Raw genomic sequence first — 13,855 nt, 5'->3', positions numbered from 1 at the left:
TTGTAAAGATGTGGAAATGTCCTTGTTTTTTTTAGAAGGTTACAATTCCCAGGGTTTTTATTTGAGAATCATGACATCAAAATAAATTCGTAAGGGGAAGAAGCTAGTTCATAGAATCCAGGCTTGGAGGGATGAAATATATATAATTCCAACCCAAGATCAGATTTCTTTTTCTCTCAAATTCCCACCCAGATCAATGTAACTTGCATTTCCCAGACCACATTCTATCTTAAAAAGGGATTGCATTAATTAAGAAAACAGATCTGAAAAGGAAGCAGTTCCAGATGGGCCAAATAATTGAGTCAATTTCTCTGTTAGAACGAAAAGGCCATATTAATCATATTCAAGGGATGTATGTGTGCTCTTTAGAACTCAAAAGATTTTAAACAATTCTCTTTCCAGATTTTTAAAATAATGGATATAGAGTGCTAACTGGGTAAGACAAAGCTTTCTGCATGCCTTTGGGCCAACCTATTTCATGAAAGGTAATTCTAACAACTCCAATTTAGAGTTTGGTAGCAATAGTGTCACAGCCTTGACCTAAGAGGATGATTAGGAGTTTTGTATCTTTAATAGCTCCTCAGAAATAGGGATAACTTTCCTTATGAGCAGACATGTTTCTAGAGCAGTGTTTCTCATCCTTAGCAACTTTAAGATGTGGACTTCAACTCCCAGGATTCCCCAGACAGCTAGGGAATTCTGGGAGTTGAAGTCCACATGTCTAAAGTTGTTAAGATTGACAAATGTTGTCCTAGAGCCTCAAAATTGCACTTGTTTTTCTATCTCCCTGGCTTCAAGACTCATAAATACAAAGCACTGAGTAACTTATACTTTCTGCCTTAGTTCTTCCGTCAAGCAAAAATTGAAATAATAGGGAGCCCCTTCATATGAGATAAACCTGCAGTCAAGTCCTTTACAAAAGAAGAAATGCAACAAATTGTCCGCAGGAAAAGAGAAGGCCTAACATTGTACCATTTAGCAAGCGTTGCAGTCCGAGACACAGGTCCATTACCTGTTAGTGGTGGGTCTCCCTCTTCCAGCTTCACATTTGTCTCCTGTTCTGGGGCATCAGCCCCTTCTGACTTCTCTGGTCCAGTAGGGACTTCCTCAACAGATCCTGCAAAGGATACTTTCTGCCCACCTAAAGAAACCAAACTTCATTGTCACAAAAAAGAAGGAAAAATAGCTCCTCCTCCTTCAGAGAGCTCAGGGTTACACTCAATATATATTGCACCTCCTCATGGCCCAATCCTAAAATTAATCACCCCCTTCTGTTTCAAAGAATGTAAGCACTTAAAATGCATGTTCAAATTCCACAAAAGCAACGCACGTAATTTAAGAAGCTCAAAGAATTTTGTCTAGATTTTGGGAATGTTTATATCAGTCCTTTATTATAGGTGCTATTTAATATACTCTACATATTAGATCTGTTTTATTCTTATCTTCATACAGGTAGTCCTCGTTTAGCGACCATTCGCAGTTACGACGGTGATGAATAAGTAACTTTATGACCAGTCCTTGCATTTACAATCTTTGCAGGTGTGTAAAGCAAAGGAAAGCTAAAGTAAAATTGTAAAATTGTGATGTCTCACTTACCAACTGCTTCGATAACAACCAAGTTGCTGGTCCCAATTCTGGTCGCCAAATGAGGACTACCTGTAGATGGTTCAGTGATTCAGAAACTACTGGCTCCTAATAATCCATTGTTGTTATTTCATCATATATGACTTCAAGAGGTAACAGAGATGACTTCAAGGTGAGACAGAAGGCTTACAGTGACCCTGGGCTGTAGTCCATTGATATTTTCAAAATGAGCAAATCTCAGCAGATATTCAAAACACAAGTGGAGCTAGCTAATGCAAATAGTTGAGCTGTTCTGGCAGCTCTCCTTTTCTCACATGCACTCCCAACTCACATATACATATTTAAATTCATGAAGTAGCACTTCACACAACATAGTCTCAGCAGTTCTCCCTTTTCCACCTGTATTTTCCACAGCCATCTTTCCTTGGGGAAGCGGGCTCCATCTGGGAAACCTCAGTAATGTGCTGAATAATTTGCTCTTTGTTAAGTTACTGATTAAAGTGGGAACATGGAAATCTTGTAATATGGGATTTACACAACAGATTGTCACCAACAAAAGTGAGAATAAGACTGCCTGCATTATCCTTAATTTTTTAATGTAATGTAAACTGCCAAAAGGAAAACATGTACAGAATGACAAGAATCAATGAGATGCCTAAACTTGAGAGGGGGAAAAATTACTGTTCTCATCCCCACCCAGGCTATGAATATTCTCCATGTTGAATATCTTGTCAATATGATAAATCCTTTTGATTTTATAATAAGCAGAACTTTCAGACTTTATACAATGGTAGAACTGTCACAAGTAGGAGGTTGCAAGAGCTCAGAAGCAATTACTGACAGACAATCCAGGCAAAATGATGTCCCTTGGGTCACAAAGAGTTAGAAGTGACTGAATGACTGAACAACTACTGCTACTTAAGTATCTCACTTGCTGTGCTATGGGAGTTTTTTAAAAAAAGAAAAAGTATGGAGGTGATTCTGTTTGAAATCAGAACTTCAGTGCCCTGGAGTGAAGTGTGATCTTTCCCTTTTCCCCCACTGTAAGCCTTGACAAAACATACATGCACGTGTGTATATATATATATAGAAATATAAATATATAAATAAATATATATGAAACCTTTATTTCTCAACAAGGCTTTGGTTCTGACCATTACAGTTCTGATCTTATCTGGATATGAATCCAGGCCTGATCTCCTATCCTGTTTTGTAATTTGTCTCTGTCTGAAGTGATTGCTATTTAAATGCCAGTGGGAATGTTACTTTTTTTTTTTTTTAATGTTGCTAATTGCAGAATAAAGGGTTCAGGGAATATTTAGCCAGAATTGTGGTGGAACAGAAAAGAGCTAAACCTCCTTTTTCTACATACTGTAGCCCCAGAACAAAGCGGACTCCTTAATGCTTATTACTTAATATTTTATCATTTTAATTTTTATAATGAAATCCTTTTACTTTCTATGATGCTGTAGGAAATACATTTTTAGTTTTGTGTAGTTAAGCCCAAAATGTTCCTCAAAGATCATCCTTTATTCTTCATGAAGTTAAATCTCAATCTCTGTTTCTTTCTGCGCGTCTTATGCGTTATCTGTAGCGCAAAATGCACGTGGACAAACACTTAAGCACCATGCAGTCCCGCAGCTTCCCAGCCTGGTCCCCTGCAATGTGTTGGGATCACAGTATCCTCAATTACCTGGCAAATACGACTTTTGCAACAAATTGGAGGGGCTGTTGTACATGGTCTGCCATCTGATGTACTGAGGCTGCTGAATTCTGTTGGAACGGTTGATAACTCAGCAGAAAAACGTAACGTTTCCATTATATAATGATGTCTTTAACAAAAATAACCTTGTTTCTTGGCCTGGGTGACAGAAGTATATGGAGCATAGAGCAAGCTGTCAAAAGCCCTCACCAATATATAATAGTGAAGGGAGTGGTGCTTGTGATCCATAGCATGGAACTACAATATTATGAGCATCTCGCTATTTTTATGTTTAAACTATTGAAGAATTGCTCTATTTGGTGCACTGCTTTCTGTGACATTAATCAAAACAGCAGCTGCACTTGCTGACAGTTAAGCCATAAAATGTATTGCAGTGAACCTTATTGCAGTTCAATCGACTCAAATGGTCTCTTTGCAAAAGCCAGAGAATCTGCTGGGTAATGGCAGGGTGACTCTGGAGGATTTCAGGATTACTGCACATATATTATAGGGTACTAATGACGGATGGAGCACCAGTTTGGGGTAGTAGTTAAGGCATCAGCTGGAAACTGGGAGACGGTGAGTTCTAGCCTTAGGCACAAAGCCAGCTGGGTAACCTTGGGCCAGTCCCTCTCTCTCAGCCCTAGGAAGGAGGCAAGGGGAAACCACTCCCAAAATCTTGCCAAGAAAACTGCAGGGACTCGTCCAGGCAGTTGCCAGGAGTCAACACTGAATTGAAGGCGCCAAAAACAAAAAAAAAGTGAAGGATGGGAAATCCCAGTGTCTGTTCATTTACATGTTACCTCCCCCCTCCAACACATAGAGAGATTACATGTATTGTAATCATACAAACTTCCATAAATTGGTGCCTTCCAAATGTGTTGGTCACTGAGGAGGTTATGAGAATCAGTCCAACACATCTTCTGTTAGGTTAGGGAAGGCTAATGTATAACTTACAAGATGCATGGCGAGAGGTAACATGTTGTCAGAATCCAATATCCAAATAGTTTACATTCAGAAGCTGAATTCTGTGACCTATATAAATTATGCAAACCAAGCACTGCTATACATATTTAATTTGCATAATGCTACTTTGGCTTGTCATGTGGAAGCAGTAAGGAATATGGGAGAGTCACAGAATCATCACACGTTCTACTAGCAAACTCAAATATAAAGCTCAGAGACATTTTGAGGTCTGACCAGTTTCGAAAGGAAACAGATGTGCTCAAAAAACAGGTACTAGACTGCGCACACTTGGTAAGATTATGTAGTAAATATACCGTATATATTTGTGGATAAGCCAAGAAATTTAGATGCCCAAATACACCCCCCAAAATTGGGTTCAGCTTATCCGTGCATATATATGGTAACACTTTTTAAAAAAAGTATTACTTTCAAAAAGTATACTTTTTAAAAAAGTATATACCTGCATATCCCATATATACTTGCATGTAAGCCATCCATAGATAAGCTGAGCCTCAAATTTTTTAACCAAATACCATGAAAAATGGATCACCTGTGGATAAGCCAACTGTGAAAATTAAAACATACGAACATTTCGAGGGCTTGGCTTATCCATGGGGGGTGCATTTTTCATGGTATTTTGGTTAAAAATTTGAGGGTCGGCTTATCTGTGGATGGGCTTCCATGTGGGTATATATGGTAACTATATGCATTTGAAAAATAAATCATGCTTAGCACAATACGCTTAGCCATATGCACACTGTTCTCCAGTCATAATTATTCTAAAATCCTGTTTTCAGCAGGCAAGGAACTTTTCCCTTTGTAAGAAAGAAATTAGAGGCAGAAACCTTTTTCTTTTTCTGCAGTTCTGCAGTTGTGGATATGGCAAAGAAGGATATGTCTAAGGCTAAACCACACTCTGTCACAGTGGATGGTGAAGGGAGAAAGCTGGATTTCATAGGAAGGAGAACTGCTTAAAGCTTGTTTAGCAGTCTATCAACATTTTCTGTGAGATAAACTTACTTTTTTATTCTCTCATCTCCCTTAGGAAAAGTGAAAGGCCAATTTTTCTTCTCATAGGCCTATGTGTTTTCAAAATACCAGTTCCATACCACTAAAGACTGGGTGGATTGCCAATCTTATAGGAGATTCCATTGGCATAGCTCCAAATTATATCACAGGAAGTTAGGTCACATACAAAAGATCTCCCTTTTGAGAACAAAGGTTCTTTAGTTTACAAGCAGATGACACCTAGAACAAAGTTCAGTCAGAGAATATAACTAAAAAATATAACTAAATAAGAGTGGTTGTTTATAGTTCATCTATAAGTCACATCTACCCTTAATAGCAACTGGCTGATAGTAGCATTATCCCATTCTGTGCTTCAGAGTCACTTCTACAAGATGCTACTGCTTTTCAGGTACCATCTGAATCTTTGAATATGTGGATATTCATGGACTTCAGTGGCAAGAATTCTGCACTAATGGAGTCTCCAATTAATTGAGCTCTTTTTATCAGCAGAGAATGGCCACTGCTGTCAAGTCTGAACAGAATGGGATGAGATCCAGAGGCATGTGTTCCTTCTACCTTGAACAGATCTGCTACTGTACACGGTCTTTCCTATTTCATTACTTATCAGCTTACTTAACCAGTTCTCCAACGGAGACTTGGGGTACATCCTGACATCCCTCACCCCCCCCCCGAGGCTTCAACCCTTTTCCAATATCTGGACTCCGTATCATTGACTTGACTTAACTGAGACAACAGTTAAAAGCATTGGAAGAGATTGCCTGTAAAGGACGCTGCTGACTCTCTGCAAGTTTTTACTATCTTTCAAAGACCTGTGAAAACTGTTTGGCTACTGACAAGAGAGATGGGGGGGAGGGGGGGAGAGAACTACCACTACCAGTCTAATGCCTTTGATTACCTTCTCCAGCAATAAATAAATATATTGTAACACCCACATTTACCTTTCCGTTTCTGTGATTTGGAGAGAGCTGGGTAGACTGGATGCTCAGATTCCTTGGGCTTATTTTCCAAGACTTTGTGGGGTATCATGACAATGATTATGAAAGAATGCAATAAGAAGAAGAAAAAAAAAAGAATTATCCCTTCAAAGATAAAGCAACCATTTTCTGACACTTTGGTTTGGCCTGCAGTCTCTTCTAAAATAATTGTTTCTCACTGGTTCTCTGACTGCAAACGAATCTACTGATCTACTTTCATTGGTTACTCTGAGCAGAACTCCAGAAGAGTCTTGAATTTATCTGCAATTGGCCTGCAGAATATTCTGTTCTACCTGCTGGAATAATTTCCTGCAGTCTTCACACAGTGTGCATCCCTCTTGCCTGATGAAATTGTTAATTCTCTTAATAAATATTTCACTCAAAATTTGCTCCTTCTGAATCCTCCTGGAATTCCCCTGTCTAGGGAAGCCCACGTTTCTGGAGGACATTCAAGTTGGGCCATAGAGAGTGTATCATGCAAGAATGAGAAAAACAATCCTGCTTGCAAATACCTCTGCATCACTACAAGATAAACATGGGAGAACTACCCCTTGCTGCTGTTCAGTTTCAGTGCTGATTATTTTAACTATGCAACCACAGAACATACTAGTATGTCATGAGATCTGGCATGCGGAAATGCTGGTTTATCTTACCAGTGCATTGCCTTAGCAGTCTTGCCTTGGAAGCTGGACCCAGCTGTTTCTGCCCCTGGGATGCTGTAAGAGACGACAAAGAAATATGAACAAGAAACACACTATGAGTGCTTTATTGCGGGGAGGGGGGACCGCATTACTACTCTGTGTGTGTGGGGGGGTGTTGTTTATTTAAGAGAGCAAATTTCCAATACTGATGATTGCTCAGACTGAGAGTTAATGGGTTTTCACTCACTTTCAGCCACATTTGTATGACTCCTGGTCACATTCCCATGTCACACTGGAGCAGTTCCACCTCTGTTCTTTCTGCTGATTAAAAACAGCACCATGCAGCTAGATTTCATGAGAGTCTGAAATCTCCAAAGTCTGCTTTAGAGCACCAGGCAACCAGCGCAAGTTTCAAACCTTTGCTCTGGTACAGCTCGAAAAAGCAAATACGTGGACAGAGGGACTGGGGGTGGAAGAAAGAGAAATGCCTTCTATAGATTCCACCTCTCCCATCTTGCAGCTCCTTCCTGCTGAGGAGAAAGCTGGTTTCCTAGGAGACTGGCAGCTCCCCATAGCCAGGATAAGGAGGAAGTGTGTGCCTGTGTGTGTGTGTGTGCATGTGTACGCATGCGTGTATTGGGGGGGAGACAGTTACAGATTTCTTTCTGACAGAAAGGTGCTAAACGAAGGGAAATATATTCAGTACATGCAGTATGCCCCTAGTGAGTGGGATCCGTAGGTAACAGCGGGAGAAAGCCCTTTAAATAGAAGTGTGTCACTACAGTAACAGCCCACCTGCCTAAAACTGCTTGACCTCAGGAATCAGCCCTCCCCGTTCCTCACAACCCCCTTTGAGGTATCATCCCAAGTTGAAATGAACACACTTATTTCTTTATTGTAAGTGATCATCTGGTTCAGTTAAGCTTTGAAATAAGGGAGAATTGAAAACTTGCACACACACACACACACAGACAAGGATTTATTTCTCTTTCAACAGCAAGGAAAAATTCAGAATCCAATGGAACTTAGGATTTCCACTATGATCTAAATTCCTTTCTCCTTCCATATGTTATTTTAACTGCACATCTGGATGTTCTAATCAAAGCAGGATCCCCACTAGTGATTTATAGCATCTTTTAGCATCACCCGACCGTTGCTGAGGCAATATAAAGCCTGTCCTCACTGCTATTATTTCAGCACAACAAATAGTTGGATGGCTGTAGAAGATACTGTTAGTCTTTTGTGGGGATCCTGCCTAAGAACATCTTTGCTTTACTGAATTAGACCAAAGATCTACTGAGTTTTCAGCATTCAGTCTCCATCACCAGACAGACAGGTGCTTCTTTGAGCTCAAACAAAATGTGGTAGTCTGTCCATCTCTTGTCATTTGACTCCAGTATCCAGCAGAGAAATATTGTTTCCAATTTGGAGGTTCTGCTAGGCTTGCATTTAATGAAGAGGTCTCATGTTCTTTCAAAAGAGCAATAATTCCATGTATATAAAAAATCCATGTGAGATGTGAGTGGCACTTCCCAAAGTGCTGGTTAGGCCCCTCTCTGGAAGCTAGATCATGGAGGGCAGTGCCCAGTGACTAGAAGGGAGGGGATGTGGTGGCCAACAGAGGCTAGCCAGATCTTGCTGCATCATCACCAACATCATTAGTGAAGCACATTTGTCTGGCAAGTCTGGAGTCAGGAGAAGGAGAAGATACTACTTTAAGACCAGAATAGCTAAATACAAATTTAAGCTCCTTCCATAGTGGGTTGGAAATTTGATGAAGGTGACATAGAATCATAGAATCATAGGGTAGGAAGGGACTTCTAGTCCAACCCTCTGCCCAAGGCAGGAGTCCTCATACCATCATGAGGATATGTTCTTTAAAAATATTTAGCAAAGCCTCTGTGTATTATAGTTCTTAATTCTGCACAAGAATAAAATAAAATAAATAAAACAAAAATTCCGGCATGCTTGATAAATATGTTGAAAGATAGTCAGAATTACTGGGTAGGGAGTTCATGGAGATGTTTTTAAATCTGACCACTTTAAATCTGCAACCGTTGAGGACAGATCACTGTTTTTCAAAGTATCAATACAAATGGCTACTAGGGTACAGGGAAAATATGAAAAGACAAATAGGATGTTGGAGAGTTTAATTTCCTGCAAGTATTCCAAGGTGGGTAAGCAAGTAGAGGTAGAAATGCATTGGAATGGAAGCTCGGGCACTGAAGCCAGTGCCCATGTCCCAGTGATATTGACATATGACCGAAAGTTGGGCTGTATAATTAGATGGTATCCAGGCAGATTGTAAAGATTATTTCAACTGTAGTTTTGGAATCTAGCAGTTATTGTACTACCTGGGCCTCTAAAGCCTGCCTCCATAACCCACTTGTAGGCTTCTTGGAGCCTTTGGTTAAAACAGAACACTAGACCTTTTCCATGTATCGAAGAAAAAGCCATTGCAATTCCCTGAAATAACGTTGGATTTTCTGTTTGTGCACTCCAGTAGTGCAGTACCCTCAGCCAGCCTTCCCTGCTCAGCCACTCTCCAGATGTGTCAGTCTATAACTCCCATAATTCCCAGAAAACATAGCACAGGGGCTGAGAATTCTGGGAGTTACAGTATTTTAAAAGATATTTAGGAATACTGCCATATAAGCAAAGAAACCTCCCCTCCCTCCCAGCACAGACACCCAGACAGGCAAACAGGCTCCATACTATACCGCAGTGTTTCTCAACCTTGACCACTTTAAGCTGTATGGACTACAACTCCCAGAATTCGCCAGCCAGCATGGGAGTTGAAGTCCATACAGCTTAAAGTGGCCAAGGTTGAGAAACACTGCTGCAGTGTGATGTGGAGGCATAGAGGTCACATAAGTAGCAATAAATTATTCCTATCACGTTAATCAAACAGGGCAGGCATGAAGTCGGTGCTAAGCGGTCAATAGTGGTACTAGATTGGTTAATAATAAACCTATAAGAAAAACTTTTGAATAAGAAGCATTTTCAAAATGGACCTGTCTCCACACTGCCAGGTCCAACAGGGGAACTCTCTGCTGTCCCCAGTGGCTTGTCCTCTTCTTTCCCCATTGTTCTTCATCTGCCTGCCATCATTGCTTACCTCCTGGCTTATACAGGCCAGTCATCTCCCTAACAGTGTCATCTGAATCCTGAGCTTCTTCTTCCTCCTCCTCCTCCTCTTCCTCTTCTTCCTCTTCCTCAACATCTTCAGCATACTCTTCATCCATCCAGGAACTGTTGGATTCCAGATGGCTTTGTGCTAGGCGTTGCACAGCTGTCATTAAAGGGGAAAAAAAAGATGACAATTTGGAAATATTATAAGAGAAACGGGAAAGGGGGACTCGGTTTGCTTTTTAGAGTCGTAAAGATTTTTTAAAAGGTGCTGCTAGGTTCTAATGGCACACACAGCCGCAACGAGCAAAAAACCGAACCCATCTTTAAAGCAGCACTTGTATGATGGTTATGAAAATCCAAACATCTTTAGGCTTCCTGGCCACAGTGCTTGTACCATCCTACCGTGTTACACTGTGATTCTATCAGCTAGTTCATGTCAATCCCCACTGTTTAAAAGCACTACATTTCTAACTCTAAAAATGGCTGAAAACATCACGAAAATTGTCTTCTTTAAAGCTGCTAATTTCTGTGGATCGCCTGAAACAACAGTTTGTGCTTGTTCCTCCAACCGTTTTAAACGGCACGGAGAAAAGCCCTGCTACTCTAGCATTTTGAAGTGGAACATATGAAAGCTGTCACTGATTTTAGAATTCAAAAAGATACATTCCCCCCCCCCCCCGTTTTCTAGGTAGAAAATCCAAACCTCCAAATAAGTAACTCCCACCCTTTCGACTAAATCACTGTTGTCCAAACTTGGCCACTTTAAGATGAGTGGACTTCAACTCCCAGAATGGCTGGGGAATTCTGGGAATTGAAGTCCACTCATCTTAAAGTGGCCAAGTTTGGACAACACTGGACTAAATTATAAACAGGACAATTGACCACCAAGAAAATGCAGGCTGCTCAGTGAAATGACCTGGATTTCCACAAGAGCGTGGGATTTGAGCAAAGGCCCTCATGCAGCTCCCCTTTCAGCAGATGGCACCCAACAGCCCTCCTGCTGGATGGGGTGCCTTATGGATCGACCCCCCTCTCATCTCCCACCTTTAACAGCACACAGAAGCTGCTGCCTGAAGCAGCTGCCAAACCTAGTGTGGTCCCTGTAGCAAAAGGTTGGTAACTCTTTCCTTCAAAAGGAAAAAAAAGTCACATTTATCAGGCAATGTAATAATGTCCCCCATGATCCTGACATCAAATTTTGATGGAACCAAACAGCTGCCCTTTTCCTCCCCTGATCCATAACCTTTGTTGCTTCTTTCTGCCATTTCCCATTGCTGGATTTTTTTCTTCCTTTTGGGCCTGATTCCCATGGCTACTGCCTCTCCTGGCCCTCCCTGCTGGTTACGCTGTTTTCTTCCTTCAATTCCTTGTCCTCCATCTCTTTACAAAAATATTGATGTGGCTCTTCTCCTTTTTGCAGTGCAGCCTTTCCACATGCTGTTCCAAGGCTGCTCTGCCTCTCAGGCCAACAAAAGTTGCTCATCCTGATGTTACGGCTAGGACAGCATCCCAGACTAGGACAAAGGAGGCTGAGCGTTTTTTCTTATTTGCATCTAACTGCAGACATAACATGCCCTGGCAATCTCTTTCTCTCTGCTGTGTCTGCCCGACATTCCCTTCATCTGATCCCCAGGCCATGCCCGAGGCAGATTTCAGATATCCTAAACTGCACCAGCATTAAACTAGTGTTTTCCCCCTTCTCCCAACATAGTTTTTGCGGGGTATACAATTTGATGCTCTTCACTGACTTTGTGTGCATGGTACAGTCAGATTGGTGGGGTCAGCCTGGCACCTGCTGGCCACTTTAAGCTGGTGCAGGTATGCCCCTGTCTCTCTGGTGCCTGGGCACTCTTTCCCAGGGCTATTTGACATTGGGCAGTGAGAAAATCTGGTTTTTTCCTCCCAAACTGTGCTCTGGCCCCTGTGTTCTTCAGATCTCCAAGTTGATTCCTGGTCCAGAAATGGGGATCAGCCTAAACAGCAGCTGAGCAGTGGTGGTGGTAGGGAATGGTGCACAGTTAAGCAGAGAGACAGAGACTATACAAACTTGGGTCGCTCTCTGCTACTTCATGGTACAACCCCCCCTGACTCTGTCTGCTGTCGCTCAGGCTGGTTTTGAACAGGCTATTCCAGAATAGTTCTAATATTTCTAATAACTGATAACAACTAACAGTAAGGTTCCTGTTGAAGGTCCTCAGATGCCTGCAATAATTCTCTTTGAAATTCAGCACACTCATAGGGAATCTAGGACTTCACATGTATGCGTAAATTTCCTTTACAGTAGCCACAGCAAACTAAAACAGAGCAGCTTTTATCAAGCCAGAGACCAGTCGTATACAGAGACATAATGCAGAGTTAACTCCTGGGTTTCTTTATGCTATCCTAAGAAGAAAGGACTTTTCATAGGTTTAGCTGTTATGTCCATCTGCACAGTGTTTTCATAACAGATTTCTCTGCTTCCAATCTTTCCTCTTCCCATCTTGCTAACTTCAACCCTGACAGCTTCTTCTGAACACACCCGCACAAAATATTTGCGCAAAACCAGAGCGAGTTTTGGCAGATGGCTCAACACACTAGTCTAGCCATCTGTTAAAACTCACTTTCTCTCCAAACTCAGCTCTCTCCAACATTAAGGAGGGTGATTGGTGGATGCTTTTCTGCCAGCTGGCGATGTTTGGTGGGAAGGAAGGCAAACAAAGCTGGGGGAATCCGCCTGCCCTACCCTGAACTTGCCCTGTGTGCTCAAAATAAGGACAGCAGCATTTGCGTGCATAATTCCTGAGGCAGAACAGGGATAGGCTGGTGAATTCCCCCAGCTTTGTTTTACTGGGCGGGGGAAGGGGGCAGCATATTGTACATTAGTTTAGTTTTCTGCTGGTTCAAAGACAAATGGATGGCACTTTTGCTGTGAGGAAGAGCTCTGTGTTCAAATTTCAACCCAGCCATGAAGCACACTGGGGGACTACGGCTCAGTTGGCCTGACCTACTTATATATAACCTTGAAATCCTAGAGGGCAAATATACAACCTTGAACTCCTAGAGGAAAGATGGGATTTGCATATAATTTTACAACATTAATGAAAAGTTTGAAATGAGTTTCACCTCTTCCGTGACAGTCCTTTGCTAACAAGGCTGCAAAGCTGAAGGCTATTAAGCCTGAAGTCAACATCTGGAAAAACTCACTTGCATAAAAATCGGGGTCTGCCTTCCTTGAGAGCTGAAACATGTCCTGATGATTTTAAAGATGGGGCCAGTGCATCCAGAACCTCCCCCCTCCCTCCACCCTATCAACTTTGCAGCCTGAACTCAGGACTCACAATGCCCAATTTGCTGCAACTACAACATCAAAGAGAGATGGTCTAATAGCCACGGGCAATCCACATAGTTCCCCAAATTTCACTGCTAGCGTTCTAGCAGAATATTAAAGCAAAAACAAAAGCCTACAATTCTTTCAGCGTTTGCAATATCTGTTGCAATGTACTTATTGCAATACATTAAGTTAATAGCCTGTATATCAGATAATATCACTGAAAGAATATCAATATTCTTGACTGGAAGCAATGGGGGGGGGAAGTATCCTGCCAGTTCAAACCATAGCAAGAGGAACAAGAAATCCAAATGATGGACAAGACCCATTTGCAAATGCATTTGCTAACAACTCCTTCATATTATCTCTGTGGCGCTAAATCTTAGCTACTTTGCTTGCTTTGATGGATCCAGCGTCTGATTTGACAGTCTTCAGGAAACAGTGAAAGCATTCAGAATAACAGCTCATTCCGTCTCCTGGTTTTGACTTGACAATCTTACTGATGTATTAAGTATGAAAA

At 41.5% G+C, this 13,855-nt stretch overlaps 1 protein-coding gene across 3 annotated transcripts in view; it reads right to left on the bottom strand.

Annotated features, from left to right (window-relative positions):
* PPP1R1B (protein phosphatase 1 regulatory inhibitor subunit 1B) overlaps window positions 1-13,855 on the bottom strand; it is a 58,431-nt gene that overhangs the window by 5,021 nt on the left and 39,555 nt on the right. For all 3 annotated transcript variants that reach the window (XR_015796613.1, XM_007424206.4, XM_007424205.4), the window contains exons 5-8: window positions 10,015-10,188; window positions 6,909-6,971; window positions 6,220-6,291; window positions 1,013-1,141 (exon numbers count right to left, since the gene is read on the bottom strand). Coding sequence is in view for 2 of the 3 variants with exons in the window: in XM_007424206.4 (XP_007424268.1) it covers window positions 1,013-1,141; window positions 6,220-6,291; window positions 6,909-6,971; window positions 10,015-10,188 (438 nt within the window). In the remaining variant the exon portion in view is untranslated. The remainder of the gene's footprint in view (window positions 1-1,012; window positions 1,142-6,219; window positions 6,292-6,908; window positions 6,972-10,014; window positions 10,189-13,855) is intronic.

This window comes from Python bivittatus, unplaced genomic scaffold (genome assembly GCF_059951505.1).
Source record: "Python bivittatus isolate LINGU-HERP-01145 unplaced genomic scaffold, Pbiv_v1 ctg000410_np1212, whole genome shotgun sequence".
NCBI lineage: Eukaryota > Metazoa > Chordata > Lepidosauria > Squamata > Pythonidae > Python > Python bivittatus.
Note: the sequence above shows the minus strand (reverse complement) of the source record. Positions and strands in the feature narration are given on the sequence as shown.